At 41.8% G+C, this 13,047-nt stretch overlaps 1 protein-coding gene across 2 annotated transcripts; it reads right to left on the reverse strand.

Moving 5' to 3' along the window:
• Window positions 1-924: 924 nt before the first annotated feature.
• Window positions 925-13,038, reverse strand: LHPP (phospholysine phosphohistidine inorganic pyrophosphate phosphatase). Of its 2 annotated transcripts, none has more exons than XM_085850946.1 (7): window positions 12,843-13,038; window positions 3,735-3,922; window positions 3,338-3,491; window positions 3,180-3,243; window positions 1,417-1,509; window positions 1,219-1,310; window positions 925-1,080 (listed from the first exon to the last, which is right to left on the reverse strand). In XM_085850946.1, exons 1-7 carry the CDS (start codon window positions 13,028-13,030, stop codon window positions 993-995), a joined length of 867 nt encoding a protein of 288 aa, XP_085707072.1. In that variant the 5' UTR covers window positions 13,031-13,038; the 3' UTR covers window positions 925-992. The 2 variants fall into 2 exon arrangements, with proteins under 2 accessions (XP_085707072.1, XP_085707071.1); XM_085850945.1 differs by having other exon boundaries at window positions 1,219-1,325.
• Between the last annotated feature and the right edge of the window lie 9 nt (window positions 13,039-13,047).

The following is a 13,047-nucleotide window of genomic DNA, read 5'->3' on the forward strand; positions in this document are numbered from 1 at the left end:
ATTGATTAGATTTTGGTGAAGATCCGGATCCGGATCCGACGACTGGAATTTAAGTGATTCTTTACCATTGAGAGATTGGGCTCAAAAACGAAATATAGCATGACGTTTCAAAAACGTATTGGGCCCGATACGTTCTCGTGGATCAAAACTGTATTGGATGGAGGTACGTGCTCTAACGAGTGCCCTTCTCGTTTCTATATCGTTTTCTAATCTTGGGAGAATCCCAGAAAATATGACCTCATGACCCTTTTCTTTCAGCCGCTTACCCAATACCTCCGAGGTGTACCACAACCAACTTCTTCCTTCTATGACCCGATACGATATCGTTTACCCTTCCTTCAATGTCGCTGACAACTGCTCCTTCAAAACTGCACAAAATTCTATGTCTCTGATCCTTCCTGAAGAATCAACACATTGTCATCTCTTCACTCACAAAGACCGTCTCCCATACCTCATTTCTACCAATGTCTATTGCTGGACCTTCACCACTGCGTAAACTGTTCAGCCTGGCTGCGGTGTGTGCTCCACTGAGTTCTGTTCCAGTTGGAAATGTGATCATAATCACAAGAATCCACTTTTTGCATGTAAAATTTTTGAGATTCAATGCCGTGGATATGAACAAGAAATAAAGATCTACCCCAGGACCAAACCCCTTTTTTTTTTTTAATTTATTTATTTATTTTTTTTTTTAAAGAGTTAATTGCTCACACATCTCACCTCGAGAAAAGGTTTGCAAATTACAATTCCCTGGCAGATACTGCAAGAAGTACAGTTGTTTTTGGGGGAGGGGGGGGAGTGCAGTCAATGGAAATACAAATGCAATAAAGAGACTCGTAAGGGGTTTTTTTTTTTTTCCTCTTACAAGTATAATTTTTGCCGTAAACATGTTATATATGATGCGATCTTCACAGCAATAGTCATAAATTGTGAATATTTAGTTCTTTATTGTTAAATCTCTGCATCTCCCAAACAAAAAACAAATAAATAAACTTTCATTCTTCAAGGATAAGGGAAACTGCAGCATTGAGATCATCAACCACTGTGTGTGGTGTTACGCCGGGGTGGTGCTCATCTTCCGGGCTGAGTGGTCATGGTGGGGGGGTGACAAAACAAGACAAGAAGATGAAATCAAGGACCTCTGACAATCGCACATTGTGATGGAGAAGCATTTTGTTGCTTGATAATCACAATTTCATGAATGTTAAATGTGAAATGTACCGGAATTTTCCTGTTCTCACAAGTATCCCCAAGAGGCCACAGTTCTGGGCTCCGCCGACATCACTCACGAGATCGTCACCGATCATGGCAACCTGGGGGAGCACATTCTTCGTTGGGGGGGGAAAAATTTTAAATAAATCAACATTCAAGCCATTAAACAAAAACCTCGTCAAGAAAAACTTCGACATATTTATATACCTGGCAGGGCTCGAGCTGCAGTTCCTGAACAGCAGCCGTGAAGAATGCTGGTGACGGTTTACCCACAACTTCAGCTTTAATGTTACAGGCATACTGCTCACATCGCACACAGGAAAATCCACCACAGCATCAAATAAACCTCATTCTCAGCAAATCAATTTCTTCGAATCCACCGTGCTGCAGTCGACATCTTTGATTGTCTTGAATGAACATCACGCGCTCTTCCTGCTTGTAATTTACCCATAGCTACACACACCAAAGCGAAGCCCTTCTGACCCGAAAAATGCAACACAGCATTAAAGGCGTGTGCGTATGCACACCGCTTCGCCTCCTGCCTGGATGGCTTCAGAAGGGCATACTCGAGTCCGTTTTAAAACCGAGTCCGGGTGTATTTAAAGTCCACAAAGCTCAGATTAGTTTTGAGAAAGATGATTTTTCTCTGCCTCGTCAGATGAAAGACAGTTTCTTTTGTCGTCATCTGCTGCACAAGCAGCACTGAACAATCTTTCGCTCGGTACACCGACGGGAAGGGGGCGACGAATATCTCTGTGAGCTTCGGGAATCTTGCGGCATTACATTTCCACCAGTCAAGTGGATCATTTCAGCGATGGATCGTCGATTCACTGATGTAGACACAAATATATATATATATATATATTTTTTTTTGACAAAAGTGCATTTGCATGCGGCTATGAAGGAGGTACAATCGGTTACAACTTTTAACCTCAGCAGCATAGGAGCGATCGAGTTTTCCTTTGTCCTCATGGCTGTTTCAAAAGCAATTGGTCATTTTATATGAACAAGGTATGTTTCAGAATGGTTATCTTGCTTCTCTGAGTTTCAAAGTAAAATAAACTTGATTACATCCAATTTCCGAGCCATTTGCTGTATTTGAAACGTCTATAACGCAATTTTTTTTATTTTTTTTTAAGTTTATTGATTGAAATTTGCCCGAAACAAGGGTGAATGCTACTTGGGGTTTTTGGGTTGTATACAGTACTGTAATTGGTAATCGGCACTCACACTCTGTTCTGTTCTTGCGTATAGCAGCTATCTATCATTTCTTGGAATTGTGGCTGTGCCATTCATTGTGCCCCTCTACCAGTACTCTGGTACTCATTTTGCCGACCTCGGAAGGATGGCAGGCTGAGTCAACCCCACCTGGTGTCAATTCAGCAGCCAACGGGGCTCAAACTCAGGACCCGAGGATCCTAAGCCAGACACCCTCGCTGCAAAGCCAATATCAGGCTGGCACTTACACCGACTCCAATCGGCTTATACCGATTACCGAAAAATTGACGATATTGGCCCACGACTAAGGTGTGTGCGTACGTGCGTGCATGCATGCAAAATAGCGCCACTATTGGTGATAACAGGTATTATAGATAATCTTCCTTTATCTCCATAATATAATAATGGAACCTTCTCAAAATTACAACACGGAGTACGTACGATACGTTGTGATCAATAAAATTTCTTTCAAAAGTAACAAATATTATAAAGTGCATTTCGAAGAATGTGCCGCAGCACATTGCCCACCTAAAGTGGGCCGAGAAGGGCACTCCTGCCTGGCGAGCAGGAGTGCCCGCAAGTCAACACAATCCAGATGCACTCACAGTTATCAACAATTGAATGTAAACCTGTGGATGGCGTTACCTGGGTTGATAATGGCTCAATGTGCACAACTGACTCGTATGTTGGTGGATTCTATCTGATGAGAATTGTAATTGGCACTGTTGTAACAGACACAAACAATGACCCACCTCGAGGGCACAAGTGAATGCTCCAACGTCAAGCTTCAGTCCATCCGTTTCCTTGTAATACTTCCTACGGGGTTGTTTACGATGGTGCAGAACTGAGTAATCCAAGAGTAACTCGGGTAACTTTAGAAGAAAAACATGAAGGGAAGAATCGGACTGACCCGTTTCCAAGAGAGAAAAGCAGTGGCCGTGGTAGGTTGATGAGAAGCTGAAACGCCTCATTGAGTCGGTCGTAGGTGAAGTACTTGGCAGCATCACCGATGACCACACAGTTTGGGTCTCTCAGATCGATGCCATGGTACTCTGGCAGGGCATCTGCGAGAGGTCAACCATGTGCGTAAACACATTTGAATAGTAGAAATAGACTGCACAACCAATTATTCAACAACTACAAGCCGTTAATGCACATTGGTGATTGTTGGTACGAGATAAATTAACACTTATCGGAATGATAGATGGTCTACGTTAAGGAACCTTGTGGTGCATAACTGCTCGTCTGGTCATTGGAATTATTTTCCACATTTATTTGTGCATTTCACCCAAAGTAAGACAAGGCACCTGGGTAGACCAGTAGGTGAGGACGAAGATTTCGCTCACGAAGAATCCGACAAACAGCAGGGGCAGGAGACAGGATGTCTTCTGAGCAAATGTCAAAGCCCAGGCCCTGCAGTTTGGTAGCAAGTATTACTCGGGTCGTCTGGGACTCGTTTGTGCAAAAGCGCAATGGTAGTCCTGCCTCACGAACTCTGGAAAGTCAACACATTTAAATTTATCAAAGACATCATTCAACATCGAGAACAAGCCAACTTCAAGGTTAATCATGAGAACAATACAGTCTTTGGGATAAGAGGTAGTGTGAGAGAAGGTACAAGTTCCCATCGTGTACTGCCTTTTTGGCTGCTGGTTGCATCATTGGTTAGGGGGTGCGGCTATGCCGCTGATGCAGTGCCCCCATTACCAGTACACTGGTGCGCATTTCAACGACCTCGGAAGGATGACAGGCTAAGTCAACCAACAGGGCTCGAACTCAGGACGCTAGGATCCCAAGGCACTACCCTAACCGCTAAGCCAACACCAGGCTAAGGTACAAGTCAAAGGGAGTAACAGAAAGAAAAAAATTTTGCAAAGAATGTGTGGCTTAACCACGTTGAGCGACAGCCATCTTGGACAACACATTCTGTAGTGATTATGGTACCTGGTACTGTCTCTCTCAACTCCAAGTGTAATATTGACAACCGAACATCATAACTATCATAACGAGAACTGTACTCGGTGGAGTGCATTCCTCCAACAGGTTGAACAGTTTACATTTTGTATCCCACGGATAGGTCGAATCTGCATGTTCTTGTCATCATCCGTCAACGGATTCGGAATCATCCGAATCAGTCAACAACTTTTTGAAATAACATGCTATACATAGTTTTTGGTTGTATCTTTCAATGGTGAAGAACCACCCAAAAAATAAATAAACAATTAAATAAATAAATAAATAAATAGGGATCTGGATTTTCTCCAAAATCGAATGAAATGGTCTTTTTCACACACCCAACCTGTCCACCAAATGTCATATGAATCCGTCCATAACTTTTTCAGACATCTTGCTCACAGATAGACAGGGGTGAAAACAACCTCCGTCCACCTTCGGTGGCAGAGGTAACAATGGACCGCTCAATTGGAGAGGCACCTCAGCAGTCCCAACGTGGCTCTGGAAATTTTCATGCAAAGCTCTGAAGACAGCAGCGAAATATTAACATACAATGGAGATCTACTTTTTGAAGAAGGTTAAAGCAATAAAAGCTGTTGAGTTCAAATTACATTGCTGAAGTTCAGCAAATAAGGACTTGAGCTTGTGGGATTGACCAGAACTGTGAAAACTTGCCAGGCAGAATGTTCCAGTGCTACAGCCAAAAGTTACACAGATTGACAAGCTTTTAAATTATTCAGCCATCATCTGCAAGTTCCACTCTGACATCAACTATTAATTAGCAATTAGGAATTCAGCACCCATGTTAATAAAGGCCTTGCCCCAAATGGAATGCAGGCTGTTATAGCAGAGGAGGCAGTATAAAACATATGCCAGGTTTATCATAAGAGGTGGTCAGAGGTGCCGACTCGTCTGCGATAGGAAATCGCAAGGCCTGTTGTTTTCACACCAGTTCGTCCTCGTCACACATCCAACCTGTCCACCAAATTCCATCCAGATCTGTGCACAACGTTTTAAGATATCCTGCACACAAACAAGCAAACAAACAAAGACAGCAGGGGGTGAAACCATAACCTCCTTCACCTTCGGTGGTTTAAAAAAAAAAAAAAAAAAAAAAAAAACTTAAATTCATCAGGAAAATATCATTATCGTTTTCATTGTGCATAAAAGTTTGCGTTAAAATATAGAAATTTAAGGTTAAAACAAAATGCGCTTTATGACTGGAAGGAGTTATGTCCGGTAACCATACCGTCTCGCTTTGATACAACTCCGCTTTGATCGGACACCTGACCTATGACGGCATCTTTCTTAAATCAAATTCAGAATGGGAAGTCGATCACATCTTTAAAGTTTTGCATTCATCGGATAAGGTTTTTTTTTTTTTAATTCAATGTGGCTGCGAGACCATTTGACCAATGATGTTGAAATATTAAACCAATACTCCCCATGCCGAGTCGATCATATTATAAAAAAAAAAAAATTCTCTGAAATAGCTCAACCTACCCATGCAATACTTTATGAATACGATTCATTACCCTTGGTACATATATTTTGATCATGATGATGTCATCAGTGAAATGGTGTGACAGCCACATTGGTTAAAAGCATTGGTCCCCAACCTGTGGCCCGAGGGCCGCATGCGGCCCGCGGAGCCTAATACTGCTGCCCGCGAGGACTTTCCAATCAAAACACATTTCCATGTAGCAATTTTAAAGGGGTTTACACAATGCCACTGCCGGCCGGCGCCGTGACCTGAAAAGCCTTACACAATGCCGCTGCCGGCCCCTGCCGCTTAACCGCCGGGAGGAATCAAATCAATTTGCATCAATAAAACTCAATAAAATGAATAAATTTTTTTCTGGCTCCCAACATCCTTGGGAGTAGTGAATGCGGCCCATGGGATCAAAAGGTTCGGGACCACTGGTTTAAAGGAAAAGATCTATATTTTTTTTATATTTCTTCTCTGAAACCGATTAACCGATCAATTTGACACTTTACATATATGATCTACTGTCCTTGATGCATATATCTTATTAATAACAACTTCATCAGTCACATTGGTTTTAAGGAGATATTAAAAAAAAATTATTGGAAACTGCTGAAGTTATCTACGCGAGACTTTAAGTGTTATGATCATGGTTATGACGTTTCTTGTTGATTGGAGGTTAGTTTTTCTATCCAACATGGCTGCCAAACCACGTGACCAATGACGTCATCATTTTCACACAAGATGCAGCAATGGTGTTGGGTGATATGTGGAAAATTCTGCATTGATAGGGTAAGCGGTTTCAGAGAAATAATTTAAAAAAATATTTTCCTTCAATCCAATATGGCTGCCACACCATGTGACCAACGACGTCACAATTACAAATTTATTCGCCATGGATAGTCAATCATGTGTGTGGAGTTTCACTTCGATCTCAAAAGCGGTTATGGAGAAGAAAAATTTTAAAGGGTTTATTCCTCAAAAAAAAATAAAAAACGGCTGTCAATCCTCATGATGGACGATGTCATAAATTTAATATTTCAATACAATTGGTCATAGATTATGAGTGTGAAGTTTGATTTTTGGATAAGGATTTCGATTAAAACAATTATGGCTGGCCTACCACTTCACCAATGACATCAGCAAGCTTTATTCCCCATTGGGAGTCGGTGACTATTTTTGTGCCAAGTTTCTATTTTTATTTTTCGTTCAGCGGTTTCAGAGAAATCATTTTAATATCTGTGTTTAATCCAAGATGGCTGCCATATCACATGACCTATGATGTCACAAATATTGTTAAAAATTATGCATGGGGGGGGGAAATCATTCCTACCCTGAAAATTGGATGAATGTGACAAGTAGTTGGTGTGAAACACGAATTTAAGAAAATATTAGAGAAAAAAAAAAACTGGAACAACTAGAACGGGCATTCAGTAGAGCGCATACCTTCGCCAACGCTACATTCCACCCCGCCCCCCCCACCAGAAACCGTTGATTGTGAGGGTATTTAATCCCATACCACATCTGCAGTCTCATATGTGTTATGATGTCTTAAAAACATTAAATTTCCTGCTGTTTGACACTGATTCACATACATTGTACAATTTCTGTATGAACTCCCTGACCTTTTTGGGTGTTGGTGTCAAGTCAATCTGATGACAACTGGTCACATTACAAGATATTATTTTCTGGCATTTTAGGGGCATTTAGCACACACGAGTTTCTGTTTTTCTAAATAAGTTATTTATTGCGAACAAACAAACATTCATTCATTGTACAAAAAAAGACGATTTTGACCTTTTCATGACCTCGACCTTGACCTTTGTACTCTTAATTTTGTAATTGGTATTAGAGTGTGGGGAACAGAACAGTCAACATTTTGGTGTTGGTTTCATGCAAATCGGATAAGAATTGACCGTGTTATGACTAAAACCGCACATTTTGCAATGTCGTGACCCCCCCTGACATTTGACTCCCAACCGCTAATAAGGGTTATTACGTCATTGTGTCATGTCACATATCACAAGATGGGGCATTGAATTCTGAACATTTTGGCATTAGTTGTATGAAAATTGGATACAAATTGACCGCGTTATGGTAAAAAGACGATTTTGACCTTTTCATGACCTTGACCTTTGACCCGATCGCTCCCAAAATCTAATCAAATGGTCCTCGGATAATAACCAATCATCCCACCAAATTTGCTGCGATTCAGTTCAATACTTTTGGAGTTATGCGAATAACAAACAAACAAACAAACACACATATTCACAAATAAATAAATAAACCAATGTCACCCGCAGGGTGACCCTATCTTGCCAAAAGGTGACCACATGTGACTTCTTTAAGGTCACACTGAGGTGAACCAAGCTGATATTTTATTGATGCAAACAGGAGCGACTCCTTGAGGAATATCTGCCTACGAGAGATTCCGATGAGAATCGTTCTACAGAGTAACCATGAAAAATATGCTTTTGCCTCATATCGTCAACAAATGACGTCATAATGTCTCAAGCTTGACATATCTGGAAAGCACTCATCGAGGTGTTCAATTTGAGGTACGACACAATATGATTCCTAAAACTTGAAAATTTGACCTTGGGGTCAAATATGTTTGACCTTAGGCACTAACCATGAAAGTCAAGGCCAATCGCCACCAAAAATTAATCAGCTGAGCACCAGACCAGATGAACTATATTCCCATCAAGTTTGAAGACGATCCGATCAAAATTACTCAAAAAAATAAGGGTTTTGTCGACCCCCCTGATTTGCGAAAAAGTGACCTTGACCTTTGACCTGGACCATCAAAATTTTTATGTGCTGAAAGGGACCTCTATAGGCCTCTGATATGCGAAGTTACAAAAATTTCCAATGATAACTGTGCTCTGCAGAGTGATTTATACGTGATTACAGACCAAAAAAAAAACAAAAAACATATGAAGGTCAAGGCCAATCGCCACCAAAAATTAATCAGCTGAGCGCCAGACCATAAACTATATTCCCATGAAGTTTGAAGACGATCCGATCAAAATTACTCAAAAAATAAGGGTTTCGTCGACTCCCCTGATTTGCGACAAAGTGACCTTGACCTTTGACCTTCAAAATTTTGTGCACTGAAAGGGACCTCCTATGGGCCTCTGATATGCGAAGTTACAAAATTATCCAATGATAACTGTGCTCTGCAGAATTTTTTAGACGTGATTATAGACAAACAAACAAACAAACAAAAAAAAAACAACATACAAGCTGACTAACATATCTTGCAAAAACTTCGTTTTGGCAAGATAATAAATAAATACACAGCGATCAAAACATAACCTTCGCAACAAAGTTTGCGAAGGTAATAATAACCAGAGAGTTGTTGTCAAAGCCACCCAATGCTCGCCTGTTTATACATTTATCGTTTTTAAAAGACGAGTCTAATAATATTTTTTATAAAGCATTGCAGTGAAGTCTGATCCAAATAATTTTAAAGCAATATATGTATTTGTATATTGTAATCAGTAAAAAAAAACAGTGATAGATAAAAACATTAGAAAGGAAATAACTTGCACCAAAAACGTTAACATTTTCATGCTGACGCTGACGCTCACGCCGGGGGTATCGCTATAGCTCTCTGTTCTTCGAACAGGTGAGCTAAAAACCATTAATAATAATCTGAACAAAAACAATAGGGTATTAGCCTGGAAGGCTTTGGTCATAGAATTATCTCCACCAACTAGACTGCGTGCTCCCCATTCAATGTATACAAATCAGATGGCCACATTAAAAAGCTTCTCCACCCTCACTTTTTTCAGTGTCACATGTGTTTACATTCTCTGTTAAAAGGTCCAGTATAGTACACAGTAGTGGGAATGAAGGAAAGTTTGTAAATTATTAATTACCTCCACTACCGAAGGAGGAAGGAAGTTGTTTTCACCCGTCTGTCTGTCTGTTTGTTTGTAACCCTGTAGCAGCCACACCGTTTCAGCAATCATGACCAAACTGGGTACAGACGTCGGCCATGGTCCAACTTAGACACTTGTCGTTTTTGGTGAGTCGAGGTCAAAGGTCAAGGTCAAGGTCACCGGAAAACCGAAATTCTTATTTTCGCAACAATGTCCGCTAAAATGGTCGTATAGACCAAACCAAATCCAAAATGTGCATCTTCCAATTCTGCATCCATCCATATGTCTCATTGGGGTGTCACGCAAACACCCTTCTTAGCGGTTGGGGGTCGAATGTCAGGGGGTCGGGTCAAAACTTTGAAATTGCGATAAAAATGCCATTTCAAGTCCGATTCACTTCCAAGTTATGATCATGACCAAACGAAGTGCTACAGCTCATTAAACACTTTCGACTTGTAAGAACCAAATTGATTTCCAGGCTTTTGTTTTTTCAGAGATCATGGAGATACGACAAAGTTATTCCGGCAATCCCTTGCTCAACGAGCAATTTCATTATCTTGCCAAAACGAAGGTTTTGCAAGATATGTTAGTCAGCTTGTACATTTTTTTTTTTTGTCTGTAATCACGTATAAAAAATTCTGCAGAGCACAGTTTTCATCGGAAATTTTTGTAACTTCGCACATCAGAGGCCTATAGAGGTCCCTTTCAGTGCACAAAATTTTGAAGGTCAAGGTCAAAGGTCAAGGTCACTGTCGCAAATCAGGGGGGGTCAACGAAACCCTTATTTTTTGAGTAATTTTGATCAGATCGTCTTCAAACTTCATGGGAATATAGTTCATTGTCTGGCGCTCAGCTGATTAATTTTTGGTGGCGATTGGCCTTGACCTTCATGGTTAGCGCCTTAGGTCAAACATATTTGACCCCAAGGTCAAATTTTCAAGTTTTAGGAATCATATCGTGTAGTACCTCAAATTGAACACCTCGATGAGTGCTTTCTAGATATGTCAAGCTTGAGACATTATGACGTCATTTGGTGATGTTATGAGGCAAACGCATATTTCTCATGGTTACTCTGTAGAACGATTCTCATCGGAATCTCTCGTAGGCAGATATTCCTCAAGGAGTCGCTCCTGGTGGATAGCAGCTGTGTTCACCTCAGTGTGACCTTAAAGAAGTCACACGTGGTCACCTTTTGGCATGATACGGGTCACCCTGCGGGTGACATTGGTTATCGTTTGACATTATGTACAGAGCAGCCACAAAGTCCCGATGCATAATAATGTTTCCTCTGTTACTTATTTGTTTTCCAGGTATGGCGTCAGCATGACGGACACCAGTGAGTGCACGATAGAAGAGAGACCGATTACTTGTGTTTGGGTTCACGACCGCGCGTGACATGGAGCAAGTTTTGAAGACACAAGGACAAGATTTTCACAGAAGTTCGACAAGTCAGCTCCTACACGTGACGTGATGTGGGCATGGGAGAAAAACGCTTTCAACAGGGAGTGTCCTCCATTGAAAGCATTCTGGTCGTCCAGCATCACGTCAATGCCATGTGGACATTAATGAAGCGTCATGCTCAAGATCACCTCTGAAATCATCTCGAGGACTGTGCCATTTACCTCAGCAATCTATCCAGGAATGTATATTTTTGGTGCAAAGAAAATCCTCATTTTTATGAGGAAATTGAACAGCATCCTCCTCGTGTCATGATGTGGGCAGCGATTTCAGAAGATAACTTGATCGGTCCATATGTTTTCCGATACAAGTGTCAATCACACTGCTTATTTGAACATGCTTCAGACGTGGTTTGGAGAAACAGAGACACAGAGACACAGAGACACAGAGACACAGAGACACAGAGACACAGAGACACAGAGAGAGAGACATCTTGAGACAACAGCTGTCCTGCAACAAGATGCTGCACCAGCGCATTGTGCTCTCGCAGGTCAAGAATATCTGAACGACGAATTCAGTGGACGACGGATCGGACATGGATCCGAGATAGCGTGACCGCCTCGAAGTCCTGACTTCATGACATGTGAAACTCGCTTTGGAGCATTGTGAAAGAGGAAATTTCTTATCTCCGTCTAACAACAGTTGAAGACCTCAAAACAGCCGCCAGGGGCTGCTTTTGACCTCCAACCCTCAACAGTTGAAGACGTCCAGAAGAACATGGAGAAAAATTCAAATTTGTGCAGAGAATGGAGGGAAGCGTACAGATAAATTCGAACTACATTCTAATTGCATGCTTACAGTAGGGACTTTGTGACCACTCCGTCCTCTACCATACTCACTTATGAAAGGAAAGTGCACCGTTTCTCCTCCTCCGGTTGGTGCAACAGTAGTAAGCGCAGCTTCCCGGCATCTTTCAACGACTACAGGTGAAATTTTGCTCAGACTGATGATGGCGGACAAGCTTTATAATGTGGCCCCGATTTCATCTAACTACGTCCTCTCGTGGTTGAAATGCAACTCCATGGCTTTGATACCCCAAATTACAAAATTTCTGGAGGAGGGAAAAGGGGAGTGGGGGAGGGGGAAGGTGTGGGGGAAGAAGTGTGGACACGCCCCTCCCTCTCATGACGTATCCTTACCCTCCCAATGCTTTATCTTCTCAATGTTGGTAACCATGTATTCAGCATAGAAATGTAAACTGATTGAAGGTTCCATTACCGAGGTTTTCTACACTCTGATTGCTCGAAATGACCAGAACAACATGAGATAATTGCTTTGCAATACTGGAGACCCCCCCACACTTGGACCCCATGTGATCGAAGTCCAAAAAGGGTACAAGTCTGTGAAAAATTGACGAAACGTCCTGAAACTCGAACTTGTTCTGTAACTTATCATAATCAAACCATGTACCAAGTTTCAGTTGAATATGTTAAAGGGTACGGGGGGGGGGGATTTGAAAAAAAAAAAAATCACAGGCGCGACGGACGGACGCACGCACGCACGCACGGACGGACGCACGCACGCACGCACGGCAAACCTCCAGTCCGTTCCGGTGACACAGGTAGGGGATCATGAAACCCGTCACCTGCAATGACAAACATTAGATAATGATGGTGACGAACCAAGCACACCTCCGGACTGCGTCCACGGAACCCGGAATCGCGACAGGTCCCGACGATCCCCCTTCGTACAGAACACCCGAGACATCAAACAGCAAACCCCGAATTCCACGAAACGCCATAACACCAGTAGTCCGCCCACGTGACCGGCAAGTTACTCGGGGAGATCTCACATCGTCCCACCAAAATGAATACGTCATATATAATTATATAAACA

Source organism: Eptatretus burgeri, chromosome 13 (genome assembly GCF_056783735.1).
Source record: "Eptatretus burgeri isolate ZD-2024b chromosome 13, Ebu_testis_v1, whole genome shotgun sequence".
Taxonomy (NCBI): Eukaryota; Metazoa; Chordata; class Myxini; order Myxiniformes; family Myxinidae; genus Eptatretus; species Eptatretus burgeri.